The 18,700-nt window shown below is 49.1% G+C and overlaps 1 protein-coding gene across 1 annotated transcript in view; it reads right to left on the reverse strand.

The window, feature by feature from the left end:
- LOC129343819 (potassium voltage-gated channel subfamily KQT member 1-like) overlaps positions 1–18,700 on the reverse strand; it is a 513,626-nt gene that overhangs the window by 163,615 nt on the left and 331,311 nt on the right. Inside the window, exons 15-16 of the mRNA XM_055000183.1 lie at positions 15,831–15,871; positions 5,552–5,613 (exon numbers count right to left, since the gene is read on the reverse strand). Coding sequence (XP_054856158.1) covers positions 5,552–5,613; positions 15,831–15,871 — 103 coding nt within the window. The remainder of the gene's footprint in view (positions 1–5,551; positions 5,614–15,830; positions 15,872–18,700) is intronic.

The following is an 18,700-nucleotide window of genomic DNA, read 5'->3' on the forward strand; positions in this document are numbered from 1 at the left end:
AGGTTCCCCCGCCTCACTGGAGGAAGGGGAACCCTTCCTCCCAACAGAGCACATGGAAGCGGGGCCGACTGGCCACCACCTGCATGCTGCTGTCCGGCTCTGGAGATTTAAATGCCCCCTCCTCCCGGCACAGTTCTGAGAGCTTGTCAGTCAAACAGACACCTACATTTCCCGTGAAAACTTTCGGGAAACTGACATGTGTTCTCTTCGTATCAGGCATCACTTGTAGCTTGACTCTGAGATGCTGTGTGCTTTAGCCAGTTGGAAAACATAGTAGTCTGTCTGCACACATTGGGAATACCCCCCACTCCCAATTGATATGTATCTATATATTGAATCACACACCACTCTTTCAGGTAGATAAAATACATTAAAAAGACGTCATAGAAATAATTGTAAATTTAAAATATACTGTAATTAAACTTAAGAGTTCAGTGCAGGAATACGTGGCCCCCATTTACCATCACATCTTCCTCTGAAGTAGAGAGATGCCAACCATACTAAAGCCATCCATTGAAGTTTACTGGCATTATTCTTCCAACACTCTAGCCACTACAACATGTGATTTCCATTGCACTAGGGATATACATAACCCCTTAACAGAGGGGGATAGAATGAAGAGAGGGGGGAGAACAAGAGATGCAAGGGAAGAATATTTGTATTCCATAACATAAATTCACGTGAGGCGACTCAAGGCAACAACAAAGACATTTCCTTGGTTTTAAATACAAGACCAGAGATTGTCCCAGAAGAATAAAGAGAAAAGTGAGTTAGTACCCCAGTAATAATGTGTATTTTAATACTCGAGCCCTTTCCATTCAGAATACGCACAGTAATGAATTCTGCAAAACATACAATTCTGCCAAGGCCTATAAAGAAACTTGGAAGCTGGAAATTAAACTTTAAAATGCGTTTTTTATGGGGAGGCTGTACAGAGATTTTTAAAACAGAATAGTCTTATTCTAAGAAATACATCAAGAGTATGGATACTGCTACTACACTGGAAAATGGAGAGGATTAAAAACAACCGTGTATGTGTACCCAATACCTGACTGGAAGTTTTCGCATACTCCACTAGCAAGAGATAAGTAATATTTCAAGAGTAGGCTATCACTGAGCTATCACGGAATTATCACCTCTACCTGTCACTGGAACCTGACCTGGATTGTCCAGGCAAGCCTGAACTCCACAGATCTCAGAAGCTATGTAGGGTTGACCTTGGTTAGTAATTGGATGGGAGACCAGGGCTGCAGGCGCAGGTGATGGCAAACCACCTCTGTTAGTCTCTTGCCTTGAAAACCCCACCGGGGGGTGGGTCGCCATAAGTCAGCTATGACTTGAGGGCACTCTCCACCACCTATCACTGAACAAGTTATCACTCCTACCCTACTCATCAGCTGAACAGCTGACTTTCCCTCTTCTTCCTTGCACTGGGGGGGGCAGCCACCACCATTGGTGATTTCTGGGGGGGGGGGCACTATATTCATTTCACATCCTGCCAATTCTTCACATTTGGAAGAAACCCTTACCCAAAATTCCCTGCTTCCCTCATTCAGTCTACATAATCAAGGAGACTACAAACAAGCATTCAAAGCTATTCTGTCTTCCTTATGATAAACCTCCAATTTTATTCATAATTGTGAATTCGTAAAGATGACCATAGGATTGCCATATTGAATTCCAGTTTTACTCCTTGAATTTGCTTCCCTGCTCCTGAGGAATAATCACAGGCACTGCCTCTCCCTTCCCTAAAGTGCACTTCAAGTGACTTAGTCAAACAGCAAGTGGGAGACTTGAACCTGTGTCTCCTGGAGCCAAGTTCAGCTTTGTAACTGTTAGGCTACACTCTCTAAAACATCCCATTGGGATCATAAATGCAGGTGTCACTTCATAACCATGGGGGCTGAGCCACCCCAAGGCCCAGCAGGAAGAAGCAACCAGTCTAAAAGGTGAGTGTTGCCGGAAAACCAGGGAAGAACATCTTGTCATGAAAGAAGCAAGTCCCTTGTGGCATTAAGATGGGGCAGGAACGAGGCGTTCTGCATAAAGGACTTTTCTGATTTAAGAGAAAGCCCAGGAAGAGGAAGAGAAAGTTGATGGACACAGGCATAGATTTGAGGGTGAGCACAGAAATAATTTTCCTCCACGCAGAGGCTGCAAATCGAGTCCCAACCCAGAACAAAATGTGTTACAAAATAATAACACAACTTGGCATTTAGTGATCCAGTTTTTTAAAAATGCAAGTATTTCCCCTTCACCAACAATGGACATCAGAATGTGGATGATATTCCAGCTCAGCAACTCATTCCACGGATCAGGCCAACTTAACAGCAATGCATTTTAGGAAGAAAAGGGAGATCCAGTTTTCACTGACCCCCATTGCATTGTTCCTCCAGTCAGCCTGGCTTCTACTAAAATGGAAGCAAACTGGTTTCGCCTGTCAGTAAATGGTGACTTTCTTCAGGCATTTGTTCTGTTCAGACTTGCGCTGGGTGAATGAATCTGCTCTAAAGGGCTGAAGCTTTATTGCTTTGGGTTTCTTATCATTTCTGCCAATTTTAAATGTTACCAAATGGTTGATTTTGGCTCAGTACATTCTCACTTGTCTATAAATGTGGAAAGAGTTATGTTAACGTGGACATAAATTGTAACTGTAAATACCACAAGGGATTGTCATATAATTCTGAAAATATCTAATAATATATCTTTTTTTAAAAAAATGCAACCCAGATGGTTTTTCTATTCTCTTTCCATTCTTCTCTCTCATTTTTTTTGCTACCATAGCATGCAATGATTTTTCTTTTTAATATTAAAAGGAAGACAAACAAGGGCAGTTTCTAATTCCATTTAAATTATGAAGCATCAGATTGCAATTTAAATAGATGTTAATGCCAACAATTAGATCATGTTGGAAATGACCATCCAGATACATTCAATGGAATCTGTCAATGGCTACAGACCACGATTTAATGTCAAATGCTTAAACTCAAGTTTGGAAAGGTTCAGCCAAATGGCAGGCATTGAAGTTGGAAAAAGGGCCCGTTCTCATTTGGATGATCTCTTTGTCTTAGAATTGCAAGCATCTCCAATTCCAATCACAACAATACAAGCCATTTGTAATCAGGAGCCAAAGCAGGTAACAGAAGCATCTTGATACAACTTCCCAGTAGCTCAGTGGAGCCAGCTGAAGACCATCAGGCCAAAGGGCTTCCAATAGGAGTGAATATGGAGGCAAAGCTGGGCAGCAGCAAAAGGCCCATTGCCTCGCTGGCCCTACAAGAAGCTATGGGGCAGGGGGGGGGAGCCTTGGTCGCATGCCCCTCCTCTTCCTAGACAAAGTGTCCTGGATGAATAAGCAGTTTATGTCCTTCCCCCAAGATGCCCTAACATGAAATCCTGGTGAGGTCAGGTGCTCTCTGTTATTTAAAAAATCACCTTGACTAATGTCAGCTGATGTCAACATCGATGTCAACAGAGCCCTACAGAGATAACGTTACTGGCTTAAGTTACAACTGTAGATCAGGAGAGAGACTCTCAGTGCTGGCACAATAAGTGGATGTCCTTGTCCATTATTGGAGACTGCAAGCATAACAAACTCTTCGGAACTGTACAGCTTCCTGGTACTAGTAAAGTATAAAGGAATGTGGGCCTTTGGAAGTGTTTCGCACCTTATCCTAAGGGCAAAATGTGCACTGGAGGAGGAGATCACGGAGAGGGCAGGGCCCCAGTGTCCAGCATCTATATTCATTCCTAACTTCCTTTAGCTGAGGGTGACATTTGTTTTAATGCATTGGGTCCTGGAGGCAGCATCCTGGGATAATTCTAAGAATCTGCTACTTTAATGTTTTCCTTATTTCCATTTAACAAAGACAAGTGCGCAGTATTACATCTGGGCCACAAAAATGGGAAGCACAAATACTGGATGGGGGATACACTTCTGGGCAGTAGTATATGTGAAAGGGATCTTGGGCTAAGAGTGGACTGTAAACTAAATATGAGCTGTCAGTGTGATGCGGTGGCAAAAAAGGCTAATTCAGTCTTGGGTTGTATCAAAGGGGCCATAGTGTCGAAATCGCTGGAGGTCACAGCCCCTCTCTATACTGCCTTGGTCAGGCCACACCTGGAGTATTGTGTGCAGTTCTGGAGGCCCCATTTCAAAAAGGATGTGGACAAAATCGAGAGGTTGCAGAGGAGAGCGACGAGGATGATCAGGGGTCTGGAGACTGAGGCCTACGAGGAAAGGCTGAGGGCTTTGGGAATGTTTAGTTTGGAGAAAAGGAGGTTGAGGGGGGACATGATTGCTCTCTTTAAATATTTGAAAGGCTGTCATTTGGAGGAGGGCAAGGAGCTGTTCCAGTTGGCAGCACAGGGTAGGACCTGAAGCAATGGGCTTAAATTACATGCACAAAGGTACCGGCTGGATATTAGGAAGAACTTTTTCACAGTCAGAGTAGTTCAAAAGTGGAATCAGCTGCCTAGGGAGGTGGTGAGCTCCCGCTCACTGGCAGTTTTCAAGAAGAGGCTGGATGAATACTTGTCAGAGATGCTTTAGGCTGATCCTGCACTGGGCAGGGGGTTGGACTAGATGGTCTGTATGGCCCCTTCCAGCTCTGATTCTATGATTCATTAATTTCAGGAAGGCTTGCAAAAGAGACCTGCCCATTTCAGTGCGAGGTGTGTGAATTTTCCACATCAGGCATCAAAGAGTTTTGTGGCAGTGCTGCAAACTGCATTTCTGCATCACAACATGGAAGAAAGGATCCTTCCAAACAGAGGAAGATCATAAGTGAAGCCCAAACAGCCATGTTTCTTTTGTGTCCCAAAACTTTAAGTCCCAGTTCACTGACACACAACAAACATCTGCAACACCTGACCGGGGGAGGCAATGGGAGGGAACAGCAGAGGATTTGCAGGTGGCTGCCTTGCGGGGGTGGGGGGTCATGTTAATCTGCTGCAGCCCAAACAAGTGACTCCTGAGTCCTCCTGACAGACTCGCACATTTGCTGAAATGAACACTGGGTCATGAAAGCTTGTGCCATTATCAATTTCTTACCGTTCAGATGCCACAAGGCTCTTTTGTCAGTGCTGGCTCTTAAAAAGATAACTAGCCATCTCCCCACAGCCTTCCTGTTTTTACCACATTAAGTTTAGCACCATAGTCTCTTCCCTATGTGAGTGTCAGTTCTCACAACAACATCCCCAGCAACACTTCACAGCTTGCTCCCAACACACCCTTGGAAGCAAAAGTCATTCAAGACTCCTTCAGCACTTGAGGTGTTAGACAAAACCTCTCACTACGGAGCTCCCTTTCTCAGGTTCAACGTGTACATTTTCCTGCTTCAAGTATAAGCTCAAAGAACCCACAATGCAATTGGTAGTTAAATGGTTAACAGCCATATAACATAAGCCATACAAATTGTTAAAAAATATCTCAATACACATTGGAATATTCCTTCCTTATTTTGATGTCCATAAAGAAAAAGATGCCAAGATCTCAGAGTTTGGATATCATTGCTGGGGGTGGGGTGGGGGGTGAGTAATAAAAACTTACTTTATCTTCCAACCGGATCAATCTGGCTCCCACAGTATAGTATCCTTTGTCTACCCCCTTTTCTAAATGGAAAAAAGGGGTGCTCATTATAAAACTGACAACAAAGGAATGTAATATTTATTTAATTGGACTTCAGTTCACATTAGAAACTGATAGAAAGTTCACTAGCCACATGAACATAATTCAAAATATCTTTTGAAGGCATATATTATTTGTGAAATAGGTTAGTACAAAAATACACACATAGAGATGCAATCAAAATTTCTCATACCTGCTCATTTGACCCCAAAACTCTATTTCAATTTAATGTCCCCTTGTAAGAATCAGACCCATGAATCTTTGTGGGGCATTTATTTTATCTTATTCTAGATATTTATACCCCACTTTTTTCCCAATGGGGACCCAAAGCAGCTTATGACATCATTCTCCCCTCCTCCATTTTATCCTCACAATAACCACCCTGTGAAGTAGGTTAGGCTGAGAGATAGTAATCGGCCCAAGGTTGCCCAGCAATCTTGCATGGCAGAACGTGGATTCCATTTTGCCATTGCTCTGGAAATATGATACAGTGAGAGAAAATCTCATATTTAATTATGACAGTCAAGGATTAACGGGACGGACTTATCCCCTGAGTTTCTCCGAACAATGCCCTTAGATCAAGCAAAGGCCTTAATCAAACAAAGGATATTGATATCAAACAGCAAGGAGACATTCCATACTTTGTGGCCCCTTTGGAAACAAGATATGTGTAACTCCAGCAGCCTATTTGTCATTGATGGTGATTCCATCTCATCATAGGGCTTTCTCCTTGGCCAGATATAACATCTTCCCTTCTGCGATTGTCGAGGGTCATTAAAGAAAGATACCCAAGGCACAGAGGGTCTGCCCTTGTGGAGCAGGCAAGGTTGAGACTACAAGCATATTCTGCTTTATTGAAGCTTGTATTTGGAAGCCCACGAGAAGATCTTATAACCTTTGCCTAGGCAGTTTCCCATACACCCTGCATCAGAGATTACTAACAAGTTTTTATTTGGCATAATCCCTCAGTTTTCATTTGCCTGTGCCAAATTCCTTGCCGTAGCCTATAGAATTTTCAAGGAATGACTATAGAAGGTAGTCAATATATAAATTAAGTGGTCCACTTGGTCTATGCTTTATTCATTAATATTGACCCTTGCTTTTAATTTACAAAGTTTTATGCTAATTTTTGTAAATTTTATTATTGTTTATTTCTCAAAATCCTCTCAATTTTGTTATAATTTGTTTAAACTAATATGTGCTGGTCATGAACTGCAAGAATAAATTGATTAATTGATTGACTTATCAGTTATCTCTATTTCAGGACACAAAGAGATGTCTTTCCATAAGAAATGCAAAAAATAAATAAATAGGAAGCATAATTTCCACACATACTTGGAGAACTCTCAAATGTTTAATTGCCAGCAACTAAAACTACAAATGATGGTTGTGAACTTTGTGACATACCTTGGGTGTATTTTATGCTTATTTTTGGGTCAGTATTAAAATTCAAGGGTTTTGGAGAGCCACCTTAATTTATGTCCCCAAAATGAGAGGTTATAAAATTCCAGCCCAGCCATTGTATGTGTTTTTTTTTGGAAGGGTTGGTGGAAGACTGATTTGAATTCATTGGTTATAGGTAGAGGTGGACATGGACCGGAAAATTGACCAAAACTTGACATGGACCAGCCTGGTTTGGCGTTTGTGAACTGAAGGGTCATGGGACGTGTGTTTTCCATGGACCCGACAACTTTTGTGCTGGTCCATAGGTCCATTGGTCCGTGCCTTCCCCAGGACTTCCTTGCCTGCCAGCTTAAGCAAGGTGTGGGATTTAAACCACCCATTTAAACCATGCCCCTTGTTTGCAAGCAGCACGGAACTAGGTGCTTCTGGCATGGCTGGCTTCAGCTGACAGGTGGGGACTTTAAACTGCAGGGTTTAAAGTGCTCATTTTTCTGCCCCTCACTTGCAAGTGGCATGGAAATGGTGTTCCCCCATGGGGTTGGCTTCAGCTGATGGGTGGGGGAGCTTCCTCCCCAGCCAACCAGCTGAAGCAAGTTGTGTTGAGTTAGAAAGCACCCCATTCTGTGTGACTTGCAAGCTGCATGGAAAGGGGCATTTTAACATTTAAACCCCTTCAGTTTTCTTCAGCTGACCCACAGGACTCCCCTGCGGGTCAGCTGAAGCAAGCTGAGGGGGGTTGCAAAGTGCCCCTTTCCCTGCAAGCCAAGGGGAAAGGGGCACTTTTAACTTTTAAACCCTCTCAGCTTGCTCCAGCTGACTTGCGGGGTCTTTCCTGCCTGACAGCTGAAGCAAGGCACAGGGTTTAAAGCACCCATTTCTGTGCTGCTTGCTTGCAAGTGTCATGGAAACAAGTGCTCCCCTGTGGGGTTGGCTTTCGCTGATAGGCCCTCGAAAGTGACAGACCATGGACCGACAAACTGGTTTGCAAACCGGGGCGGGTCTGTGAAAAGTCCATGAAACGTGATGGACCATGGCTCAACGGCCCGTGGTTTTTTCCTGGTCTGTGTCCACCTCTAGTTATAGCTAAAATGACTTTTGCTCATAAATGGGAAAAACACTTCCCTCATTGATAAAGGCATGTTTTATAGAATCTGGGGTACAGTTACATTGTCTAAATTGTATCTGAACTAAATTGTCTAATGGTAGAAAGGAAGTTTTCTGCCTCCCCCCTCCAAAGTGCCCCCCCTCGATTTCCACAAAGTGCTTCTCCCAGGGTAAATGGGACCTAAGGAAATAATGAAGAGTCTCTACAAGAAGGGGAAATTGGTGGAAACTACCAATTTATTCTGGATCCAGCCCTATGTTTATAACAACATGTTTCTGGACCACATTAGAAGATGGAAGCTTGTTGGATAACCTACCTCACAAGGCTGTTCTGAGGATAAGATGAAAGAGAGGAGAATGTCTCATTGGGGAGAAAGGCACGGTGTAAATGAAGTAAATAATATTAAAATTATGACTTTGATTATGTGCTGATTTAAATGGATTCAGTATATTATGGTCAACCGTGGGTGCCAAAAGACTGGTCCACAGTTGCAGATGCTGAGATACAAAATACATGCATAGTGTTTCAAATATGGTGGATGAACACGTGATTTTAAAAGCAAACATATTTTATACATAGCACATCATATACACAGCACCACTGAGCCTCAAATTATTCTGACCCCTGTAATCTTCTCCTCTGTGCCCACTTCAACTGTCTTAGCATGGGATCGTAGAACTATATTACAGCAGAAAAGAATTTGCTTTCTTCCTCCTAAGTGGACTACATACAGCACATATTTATTTAAGGCAATAGGCAGCAACACCTTTTCCTGAGGTCATCTAGTCCAGAACTGATGGTTCACACTGGCGGTGGATATCCAAGGCCTCAGGAAGAGACTCTTTCCCAGTGATGCACCCTGAGATTTTATAGATCGTCTTCGTCCTTCTGTGCAGCCCCACATTGGACTGCGCAGGCGCAGGCCAGCCGCGGAAAAGATTTTTCTAGCTTCCAGAGATGTGAAGGGGACGTTCGGATCCACCGCGCATGCGCGCCGGTGTTCCCGCCAATTTTGAATGCATATATATCCGAACGTCCCCGGCATTCCCTCAGTTCCTTTTTCGCCGCCGTACGAAAAGGTTCTATTGTCTAGCATTTATCCTCTCAGCGTCTCTTCGGAGTTTTAGATTGTGATCTTCTGGTCGGTATTTTTTCCCCTTGTCGGTGGGAGATACCGTTCATTATGTCCCAAACTTCTTTGTTTAAGAAGTGTCTTAAGTGCGGCACTAAAATGACGCACTCGGACGGCCATGAGCTCTGCCTCATCTGCCTGGGCGAGGGGCATGTTGTCGAGCGCTGCTCCATCTGTATGTCCTTCACCCCGAAGGCAAGGAGTGATCGGAAGGCCAGGCTCCGGGCTTTTTTGTGGGATGCTAACCTTCTCCCCCCCAAGCCATCCGGCTCTTCGGGAGATAGACCCCGCTCCGCCGCTCCGTCGCCGGCGCCGTCTCGTAAGTCGCCAGAGCAGCTCCCCGCGGAACCGACGGGGCAACCCGTTCCGGAGGCCCGACCTGACTCCGGTTCCGGGGATCGTCCTTCCGACCGGAAGGCCAAGAAGCGTTCCGCTTCCAAGCCGAAGTCCTCCTCCAAGCCCTCGGCCGCAGAGGCTGCTTCGGAACCCCAGCCCAAGAAGGCCAAGGCGAAATCGAGGGCCAAGGGCCGTGCTTTATCCCCGGCTCCGACTGTGCGCCCTGGTACTCCATCTGGACCGGTCCTGATCCCTGACGATGTGGTGAGTCTCCACACCCCGTCTCCTCCCTGCACGCCTCCTCCGTCGGTTCCCGAGGAATTCGTGTCGTTCCCATCTTTCACGGAACCGTTCCAGTCATTCGAACGCTCCCTGCCTTCCGCCCCGGCGCCTTCGGAGGCCTCCGTTCCATTACCGTCTACCTCGTCGGTTCCGATGCCTCTTCGCTGGCCCGCCCCGGTGCCTGCTCCTCTGCCCCCTTGCCAGCCTGTCGCGGGGATTGGGAACATGACCTCCTGGCAGGATTTTGTGGCGTGGTTCCAGCAGTCGCTGCCCTTCCTGCAGCACCCTTCGGTTCCGGTGGTTTCCGTTCCGGCTCAGCCAGTCGGGCTCCCGGCATCCGCTCCTCCACCTCCTGGCTTGCCTCTGCGACCGTCGGTTCCGGCGACTTGTCCGTCGGCCCCGAGCGCTCACCGGTCCTCGGTTCCGACACAAACCTCGCCGGAGTTTTCAGATTCCGAGGATGAGGAAGGTCTGGCGTCCCCGTCGGAGTGTTCTTCAGATGCGGCCTCTGATCCTTCCCCGGATGACACCGTGGGTGGGCCCCGTTCATCGTCTCCGAATGACGACTACAGGCTGTTCTCCGAGCAGATGGTGCGGATGGCTGCCGCGCTGGAGATAGACGTCTCCTCCACGACCTCCAAGCCCAAGAGTAAGCTACTGGAGGCTCTGTATTCCGGGTCCCCCGCGTCGGTGGCGTTTCCCCCTGTGGAGGATTTTGTTGACAGCGCTCTCGCGCTCTGGCAAACACCGGCGTCCGTGTCCGCGACGGCAAAGAAGGTAGAGAGGTACTACCGTTTAAAGCAGGATGATTGCCCGTACCTCTTCAGTCATCCGAAACCCTCCTCAATCGTGGCTGAGGAGGGTCAGGCTCGGTTCCGTTCCGGTTCCTCGTCGGCGCCGGCGGACCGAGAAGGCAGGAAGCTGGATGGCATGGGCAGGAAACTCTACTCGTCCGCGTCTTTGGGGTTCCGTATTGCCAACTTCCAGGCCATTATGGGGTCCTACAATCTGTTCCTCTGGAAACGGCTGTCCTCTTACCTTTCCGATCTCCCCGAGGATCGCCGCCACTTGGTGAAGGCCCTTCAAGCAGAGGCCATACGGCTGTCAAAACAGCAGATGACAGCGGGCAAGGATGCTGCCGACTCCGCGGCGCGCTCGATGGCGACTTCGGTGGTCCTGCGTCGACATGCCTGGCTCCGGTCCACTGCCCTGCCGCCTGAAAAGAAGGCGAAAGTGGAGGATTTCCCCTTCGAGGGGCCCCAGCTCTTCTCGGAGAAGACGGATGAATCCCTCTCCCTGATGAAAAAGAATCAGCAGACGGCCAAGTCCCTCGGAGTCGCCCCCTCGGTTCAGTCATCGGGTCCGAGGTATCGTTATGGTCGGTTCCGATCCTACCAGGCCCCTTACCAACCTTACCAGCAGCGTCAAGGGCGCTTCTTCTCGGGCCAGTCCTACGGTCACCGATCCTATTCAGCCCAGCAGCGTCATTCTTCCCGGCGCTCCGGCCGGTCCAAGGGCAGGCAACAGCCTTCTTCACCCAAGCCTTCGACCTCGGTGCAGAAGCCCTCGGTCTTCTGACTAAGCCTGAACGCTCCCCTGTTGGCCTCCAAGGACGCCTCCTCTGCTGCCCAGTTTCTGGACAGGCTTCGGCCTTTTTTGCCCTGTTGGCAACGTGTTACTTCTGACACTTGGGTCCTGTCCATTGTGGCCCATGGTTACAAGTTAATGTTTACAGATGCACCTCCTCTCTCTCTCCCTCCCCGTTGTTCTCCATGTTGTGATGTTATGTTGTACAATAATGTTATAGAGTTGGTTAACAAAGGTGCTGTCCGGGTGGTCAATGTCGCTGCTTCCCCGTGGGGATTTTACTCGAGGTACTTCCTTGTGGATAAGAAGGATGGAGGTTCCCGGCCCATTTTGGACCTTAGGGGCCTCAACAGCTATTTAAAGGTTGAGAAGTTTCGGATGCTGACCCTGGCACGGGTCATGGAGCTGCTAGAGGTGGGCGTCTGGTTAGCTATCCTAGACTTGAAAGACGCCTACTTCCACATCTCCATCTTTGAGGGCCACAGGAAGTATCTGCGGTTTGCCTATGGGGATTCTGTATATGAATATACGGTGTTGCCTTTTGGGCTGGCCTCTGCGCCCAGGGTCTTTACGAAATGCATGGCCACTGTGGTGGCATACCTACGGTCCAGGGGGTGCTTTATCTACCCGTACCTGGATGATTGGCTCCTAGTGGGACCCTCAGCTGACTCTCTCCAGGACCATATTGCCCTCACTTTGTCTGTACTGGCTGAGTTGGGCTTGGTGGTTAATAGGGATAAGTCCATCCTTACTCCGGGCACAGCCATTAGGTTTATTGGGGTTCATCTAGACTCACCACGGGGCAGAGCCTACCTGCCTCCAGATCGCCTGACCAGGCTTTCTTCCTTAGCCCGTCATTTCCTGCATAACCGTTACCAAACTGCCCTTTTGATCCAAACGTTATTGGGCCTTATGGCCTCCTCCACTGGGGTGGTTTTCTTTGCACGCCTGCATATGAGGCCTCTGCAAAACTGGTTCGTCCGGAGGTACAACCCCCTCACTATGGGCCAGCATCAGAAGTTCTCCATTCCCAGGGTGGTGCTGCGCTCTCTGGCCTGGTGGACTGTCCCTGGAAACCTGTCTGAGGGTTGTCCTTTTGGCCCCTTCCTAGCTGAGGTCACAGTTTATACCGATGCCTCCAACTTGGGATGGGGGGGGCGCTGTGGACAGCTTTCGGCTCAGGGCATCTGGTCCCCATCTGAGGCATCCATGCATATCAACCTTCTTGAGCTTCGGGCGATCCGTTACTCCCTCGCTTCTTTTGCAGATGCCGTTCGGAACAGGAAGATTCAGGTCCTGTCGGACAATACCACGGCCTGCTACTATCTCAACAAGCAGGGGGGAACGGTCTCGCTCAAGCTCTGCAAGGAGGCAACGACTCTATGGAATTGGGCCGTGGCCAACAACGTCCTTCCCAGGGCCGTGCACATTGCCGGGGAGCTCAACACCTCGGCAGATGCGCTGAGCAGGGTGTTTCTGCCTCAGCACGAGTGGTCCCTAAACAGGGTCTACCTCGACCAGGTTTTCCGCACATGGGGCACGCCTTTGGTCGACCTCTTCGCCACTGCCCGCAACAAACAGGCCCCGCTGTTCTGCTCCCGGGCCGGCATTGGCCGCCACTCCCTAGGGGATGCCTTCCAAATACCTTGGTCCCCAGGGCTCTTTTATGCCTTCCCGCCCTTTCCGCTCCTGTACAAGGTTCTTTCCAGGGTCAGGGCCTACCGAACCCGCTGTATCCTCGTTGCCCCTCGGTGGCCTCGCCAGGATTGGTTCCCCCTTTTGCTCTCCCTGTCCCAGGGGCGATGCCTCCCCCTGCCTCACGCCCCGGACCTCTTAACCAGGGACGGGGTGTGGCATCACGATGTGGCTGTACTGAATCTGGCTGCCTGGCTTCTGGGCAACCGGGAATGAACCTCTCTTCTGGGGTGCTTGGGGTGATCTTGAATGCCCGGAAACCGTCCACTAGGTTGTCCTACCAGAGGAAGTGGTCACGTTTTTCCCGGTGGTTGGCCCCAAAGGGGGTTTCTCCCTTTAGTTGCCCGCTCCCTGTCATCCTGGACTACCTCCTGGATCTCTGCTCCCAGGGCCTTGCGTTTTCCAGTGTTAAAGTCCACATGGCTGCAATCTCTGCCTTCCATGAGCAGATTGATGGGAAGACCGTTTTTACTCACTGGCTTTCCAAGCAGTTTCTGAAGGGCCTGTTCAAGACCTTCCCTCCTAGGGCCCATCCCATTCCACAATGGAGTCTCTCCCTGGTTCTCTCCCGACTGATGCTCCAGCCCTTTGAGCCTCTATCTTCCTGCCCCCTGCCTTTGCTCACTCAGAAGGTGGCTTTCCTGGTGGCAATCACGTCCTCTAGGCGTGTGGGGGAACTGTCCGCCCTGCGGTGTGACCCTCCCTTTCTGCAGTTTTTCCCTGGTACTGTCATGCTCCACACTAGCATGGAGTTTCTGCCTAAGGTAGTCTCAAGGTTTCACCTACAGCAAAAGGTGTTCCTCCCTTCCTTTTTTCCAACGCCCTCATCCCAAGGGGAACGAGCACTACACACATTGGATGTAAAGCGTGCTTTATTGTTTTATTTGCACCGCACCAAATGTTTCAGGAAGTCTCCTGCCCTGTTTGTGTGTTACTCTGGCCCTCGCAAGGGCTCTCCTGCTTCTGCCCAGTCCATCTCTCGCTGGATTGTGTCTACGATTAAACTTTGCTATCAGCATGCTGGAGTCCAGTGTCCCTTGTTGGTTACCGCTCATTCCACTCGAGCCCAAGCTGCTTCTGCTGCCTTCCTGCGAGGAGTGCCGCTCCAGGACGTCTGCCAAGCTGCGACATGGTCCTCTGCGGACACTTTCATCCGGCATTACTCTGTGGATGTGCATGCACGACGTGACTCGGCTGTTGGCACAGCTGTCCTGCAGTCCTTGTTCAAGTAGACACTCACACCCGCCCCCATTGGTGAGATGCTAGTTACTCTCCCAATGTGGGGCTGCACAGAAGGACGAAGACGATAAACAGGGTTTCTCACCTGTAACTGTTGATCGTCTAGTCTCTTCTGTGCAGACACACATTCCCTCCCGCCTGCCCCGCTGTGAGTGTTTCGTTAACTTAGTTTCTCCGGCGGCTCAGGTGAACTGAGGGAATGCCGGGGACGTTCGGATATATATGCATTCAAAATTGGCGGGAACACCGGCGCGCATGCGCGGTGGATCCGAACGTCCCCTTCACATCTCTGGAAGCTAGAAAAATCTTTTCCGCGGCTGGCCTGCGCCTGCGCAGTCCAATGTGTGTCTGCACAGAAGAGACTCGACGATCAACAGTTACAGGTGAGAAACCCTGTTTTTTCCAAGGAGTGAAGCTTGTGCATTCAAAGCTCTCCTCTAGAACTAAGGCCCCTTCTAAACCCACTCCCCCCTCTACAGAAAGCAACACTCTCCCCACAAACCACAAGAGCAGACATAAGAGGATCCATGGCATAGCTTTGCTGGAAGGACTCCAAGGACTCTAGACAGATGTGAGTCATTAAAATGCATCAGTGAACAACAACAAAAAAGGAGCAGTGAACTTTTCGCACTCTACATTAGGAGTACAGGTGCTGCTTCAACCCACTAAAACAACACAATTTTCCTGCCATTGCGAAAAAAGATACTTAAAGGAACTAGAGGCAAAGGACGACAGCACCCTCTCTCTACTGTAAGAAAGGAAGAATTTCTCAGGTGCAGTTTACCTCCATCTTGCTTGACAATTTACATATGAATTAGAAAGAACGCTGCATTCAACATTCTCCCCTATCTACTTTGAAGCTGAGAACAGCTGTGATTAGGAGAACTATATCCTAGAATAATAGAATTATAGAATCATAGGGTTGGAAGGTACCTCCAGGGTCATCTAGCCCAACCCCCCGCACAGTGCAGAAAATTCACAACTACCGCCCACCCATACCCCCAGTGACCCCTGCTCCATGCCCAGAAGATGACAAAACACCGTAAGGATCCCTAGCCAAACTGGCCTGGGGGAAATTGCTTTCTGACCTCAAAGTGCTGATCAGCATTACCCTGAGTGTATAAGAAGGGGCCATGAGAACTAAGTACTGATGTAACCCTTCCTGTCCACCCTCTCATAATCTGCCACCTGAGAAACACTTCTACTGCAAGCCATCCTCCTCTTCTCAATTTTGATTGGTGCCACTGTTGGTACATGCATCCTAAAAGATGCCCAGAAGAATCTGTCAGAAAGGTTTACAAATCTCACAAGTTTTTGTAGGATTAATCAATTGCATCCAGCCTAATTAAGAAGTTGAAATTTCAGTGTTTTTTTCCTCTTGGATGATGCAACTGATACATCTGATATAAAACTTACTGTACCTGGAAGAAAGAGGCCAGGCTTTCCCAAGGAATGATCCAGCCTAAAAGAGAGAATTGGCTCAATTAAAAAGTACATTCTATAGATGTCTAATATTCTACTATATAAAAGGCTAATCAAGTTCCAGACAACTCACTTCCTACCCTGGTGCACCTCCAGAGGGCACTGCTGTGGAGGGAATCCCAGAAGAGGCAGCCCGTCCCTCTAGAAAGTGCACCGTGGTGGGAAGCCCAGGCTGGGATCAGGCTCAGAGCAGGCGGCCATGCCTGCCCCCCATCTTCACCCAGCTGAGATCAGGAACAGAGCAGGGGGCAATGACCAACACTTCTTCACCTGGCCGGGATCAGGAGCAGAGCAGGTGGCAATGCCTTCCCCCCTTCACCCTTCTGGAATCAGGTGGGGAGCAGGAGGTAATGCCCACCCCCCTTCACCCGACCGAGATCAGGAGTAGAGCAGGCAGCAATGTCTGCTCCTTCTTCTTCCACAGAGGATCAGGAGGGGAGCAGGTGGCAATGCACACACCCCTTCACCGGCCAGGATTAGGGGCAGAGCATGAGGCAATGTCCTCTCCCTCTTCACCAGGTTGGGATCAGGTGTGGAGCAAGTGTCAATGACCCCCCCTACACTCGGCTGGAAGCAGGTGCGGAGCAGGTGGCAACATCCTCCCCCTGCCTTCACACCTCTGGAATCAGTCACGGAGGAGGAGGCAATGCCCGCCCGCCTGCCCTCCCCTTTCTAGAGCCCACTGTATTTTTTCCTACAACAGGTTTCGTTATTAGTGTTATATATTGCAGTAATAATGCCAGTTAGGATTGTAAATTTTTTGTTCTGTGTGTCAAAATCCTAAGCAGGGACATTTAGAACCCTTACTCCAGCCTCCCCCCTTTTTGAGCACTGGAGGATGCAAAAATTACAAGCATGGTGAATTGGGGTAAATTGGGTGGGGTTAGAGATGTCAATAAAAGTCCAGCTTTAATTCCTGGCCATGACAGATCTCGTGGGAGGGTAGTAAGCCCCCCCCCCACCCCCCAGCAGCCTCTTGAGGAAAGGATGTGCTCTGTCAATAAAAGGGAGTGGGAGGGGCCCTTTCCAGCGCTGTTTTCGCCTTTGAGGGAGGACTCATTGGGGTCAGGCCCAGATATAGCCACCAGGCAACTTGATACCCAATGACTTGCATGACTCACCCAAGAGCAGCCCCCCCCAATCTAGAGTAGTGCAGTGGTTAGAGTTCAGAGTAGGATGTGGGAGACCCAGGTTTGAGTCACCACTAGAGGTGGGCACGATCCAAAAAAAATTACCGATCAAGCTGATCGGGGATCGGTGCTGGCGACAACCCCAAATCACCAATCCACACCGATCATCTCCCGTTTCCGATCTGGGGATTGGGGATCGGGGAGGCCAAAGTGGAGGGGCACCCCGCTGTTCCCAGCTATGTGGGAAGGTGGGTGGTGGCGGCGACCGCCGGGCCCGGCGGGCACGGGGAGGGGACGTTCATACACACACACTTAGAGCAGAGGGGGGAAAAAGTTTTAACCCGGCGATGAGCCGCCTCCCTTCAGGGAGGGGACGTTCACACACACACACACACACACACACACACACACACACACACACACACACACACACACACACACACACACGAGCAGGGGGGGAAGTTTTTAACCCGGTGATGAGCTGCCTCCCCTCAGGGAGGGGATGTTTGCGTGCGCGCGCGCGTGCACACACACATACACTTAGAGCAGGGGGGGAGTTTTTAACCCATTCCTGCCTCTCCAAATAGAGAGAGAGAGACACCCCGTCAACATGTTTCAGCCAGCTTTTTTAAAAAAGCAGGGACAGAATCCTCCATTCCTCCCCACCCGATTTTAAAAGCAAGCAGCCAGTCTTCCAAAAGCATATTTTAAACACACACACAGAGCCGTGAATGAGGTTTTCCCACAAAATACAATGTTTTAAAAGCAGGTTAAAAACAGAGAGTGACAGACAGAAAAACAGCCATTCCTCCTACAAAGCCCCGTTTTTTTAAAAAGCAAAAAAGGTTTGGAGTGCCCATGGCTACAGAACACCCCCTTCCCCCTCCCTCCCTGCCTGTCTTCTCCCAACTGGTGAGTGCATTGCTGCTCCGTGGTTGGAAGGAAGCCCTGCTGATCAAGGAAAGCTGGGCTTCTATTCGGGTTTCCAGGGCGACAGAAGGAGGGCAAACTCAGCTCAGGCATTCCCCTGGCTCCATTGCCAGGGGAATAGATTGCTGGTGCTGGAGTGACTGGATCCCCGATCAGATACCGATCACCCCCGATCAAGCCCCCCCCCCCAACCGCTGGATTGGTCGCCGTGGACGGCACCGATCCGCCGGGTCCCGTTTGCGCGAATGCCATTATCGTGGGTATTTTTCTATCGTAATGCCGATCATGCCCATCTCTAGTCACCACACTGCTGAGGGAGCTCACTGGGTGACTTTGATTCCATCACACAGACTCATCCTAACCTACTTCTCAGGGTTGTTGTAAGGATAATATGGAGGCAAGAAGCATGATGTCAGCTGCTTTGGGTCCCCATTGTGGAGAAATGCAGTATATAAATGAAGTAAATAAGAAATATAGGTGAAGATGGCGAGGGGAAGATAAAAGGCTAAGTTGTTCAGTGGGGTCAAAGGAGTGTAGAACGTAAGGAAAGGTGAGCATATGGAGGCTGCCAGGAGGAGGGAAAGAAGAAAGAGTGTGGGGAAGGGGATGCAGGGAAAAGTGAAGTACGCCCCCTGCAAATCCTTGCAGGTTCCCTACCATGCAACTGGGCCTGGCTCAGCAGTCATCATACATAGAAGGGAGGTGAGTGGGGGGGGAGGTGAAGACATACAGAGAGGATAATACCTTAT

Source organism: Eublepharis macularius, chromosome 16, assembly GCF_028583425.1.
Source record: "Eublepharis macularius isolate TG4126 chromosome 16, MPM_Emac_v1.0, whole genome shotgun sequence".
NCBI classification, from domain to species: domain Eukaryota; kingdom Metazoa; phylum Chordata; class Lepidosauria; order Squamata; family Eublepharidae; genus Eublepharis; species Eublepharis macularius.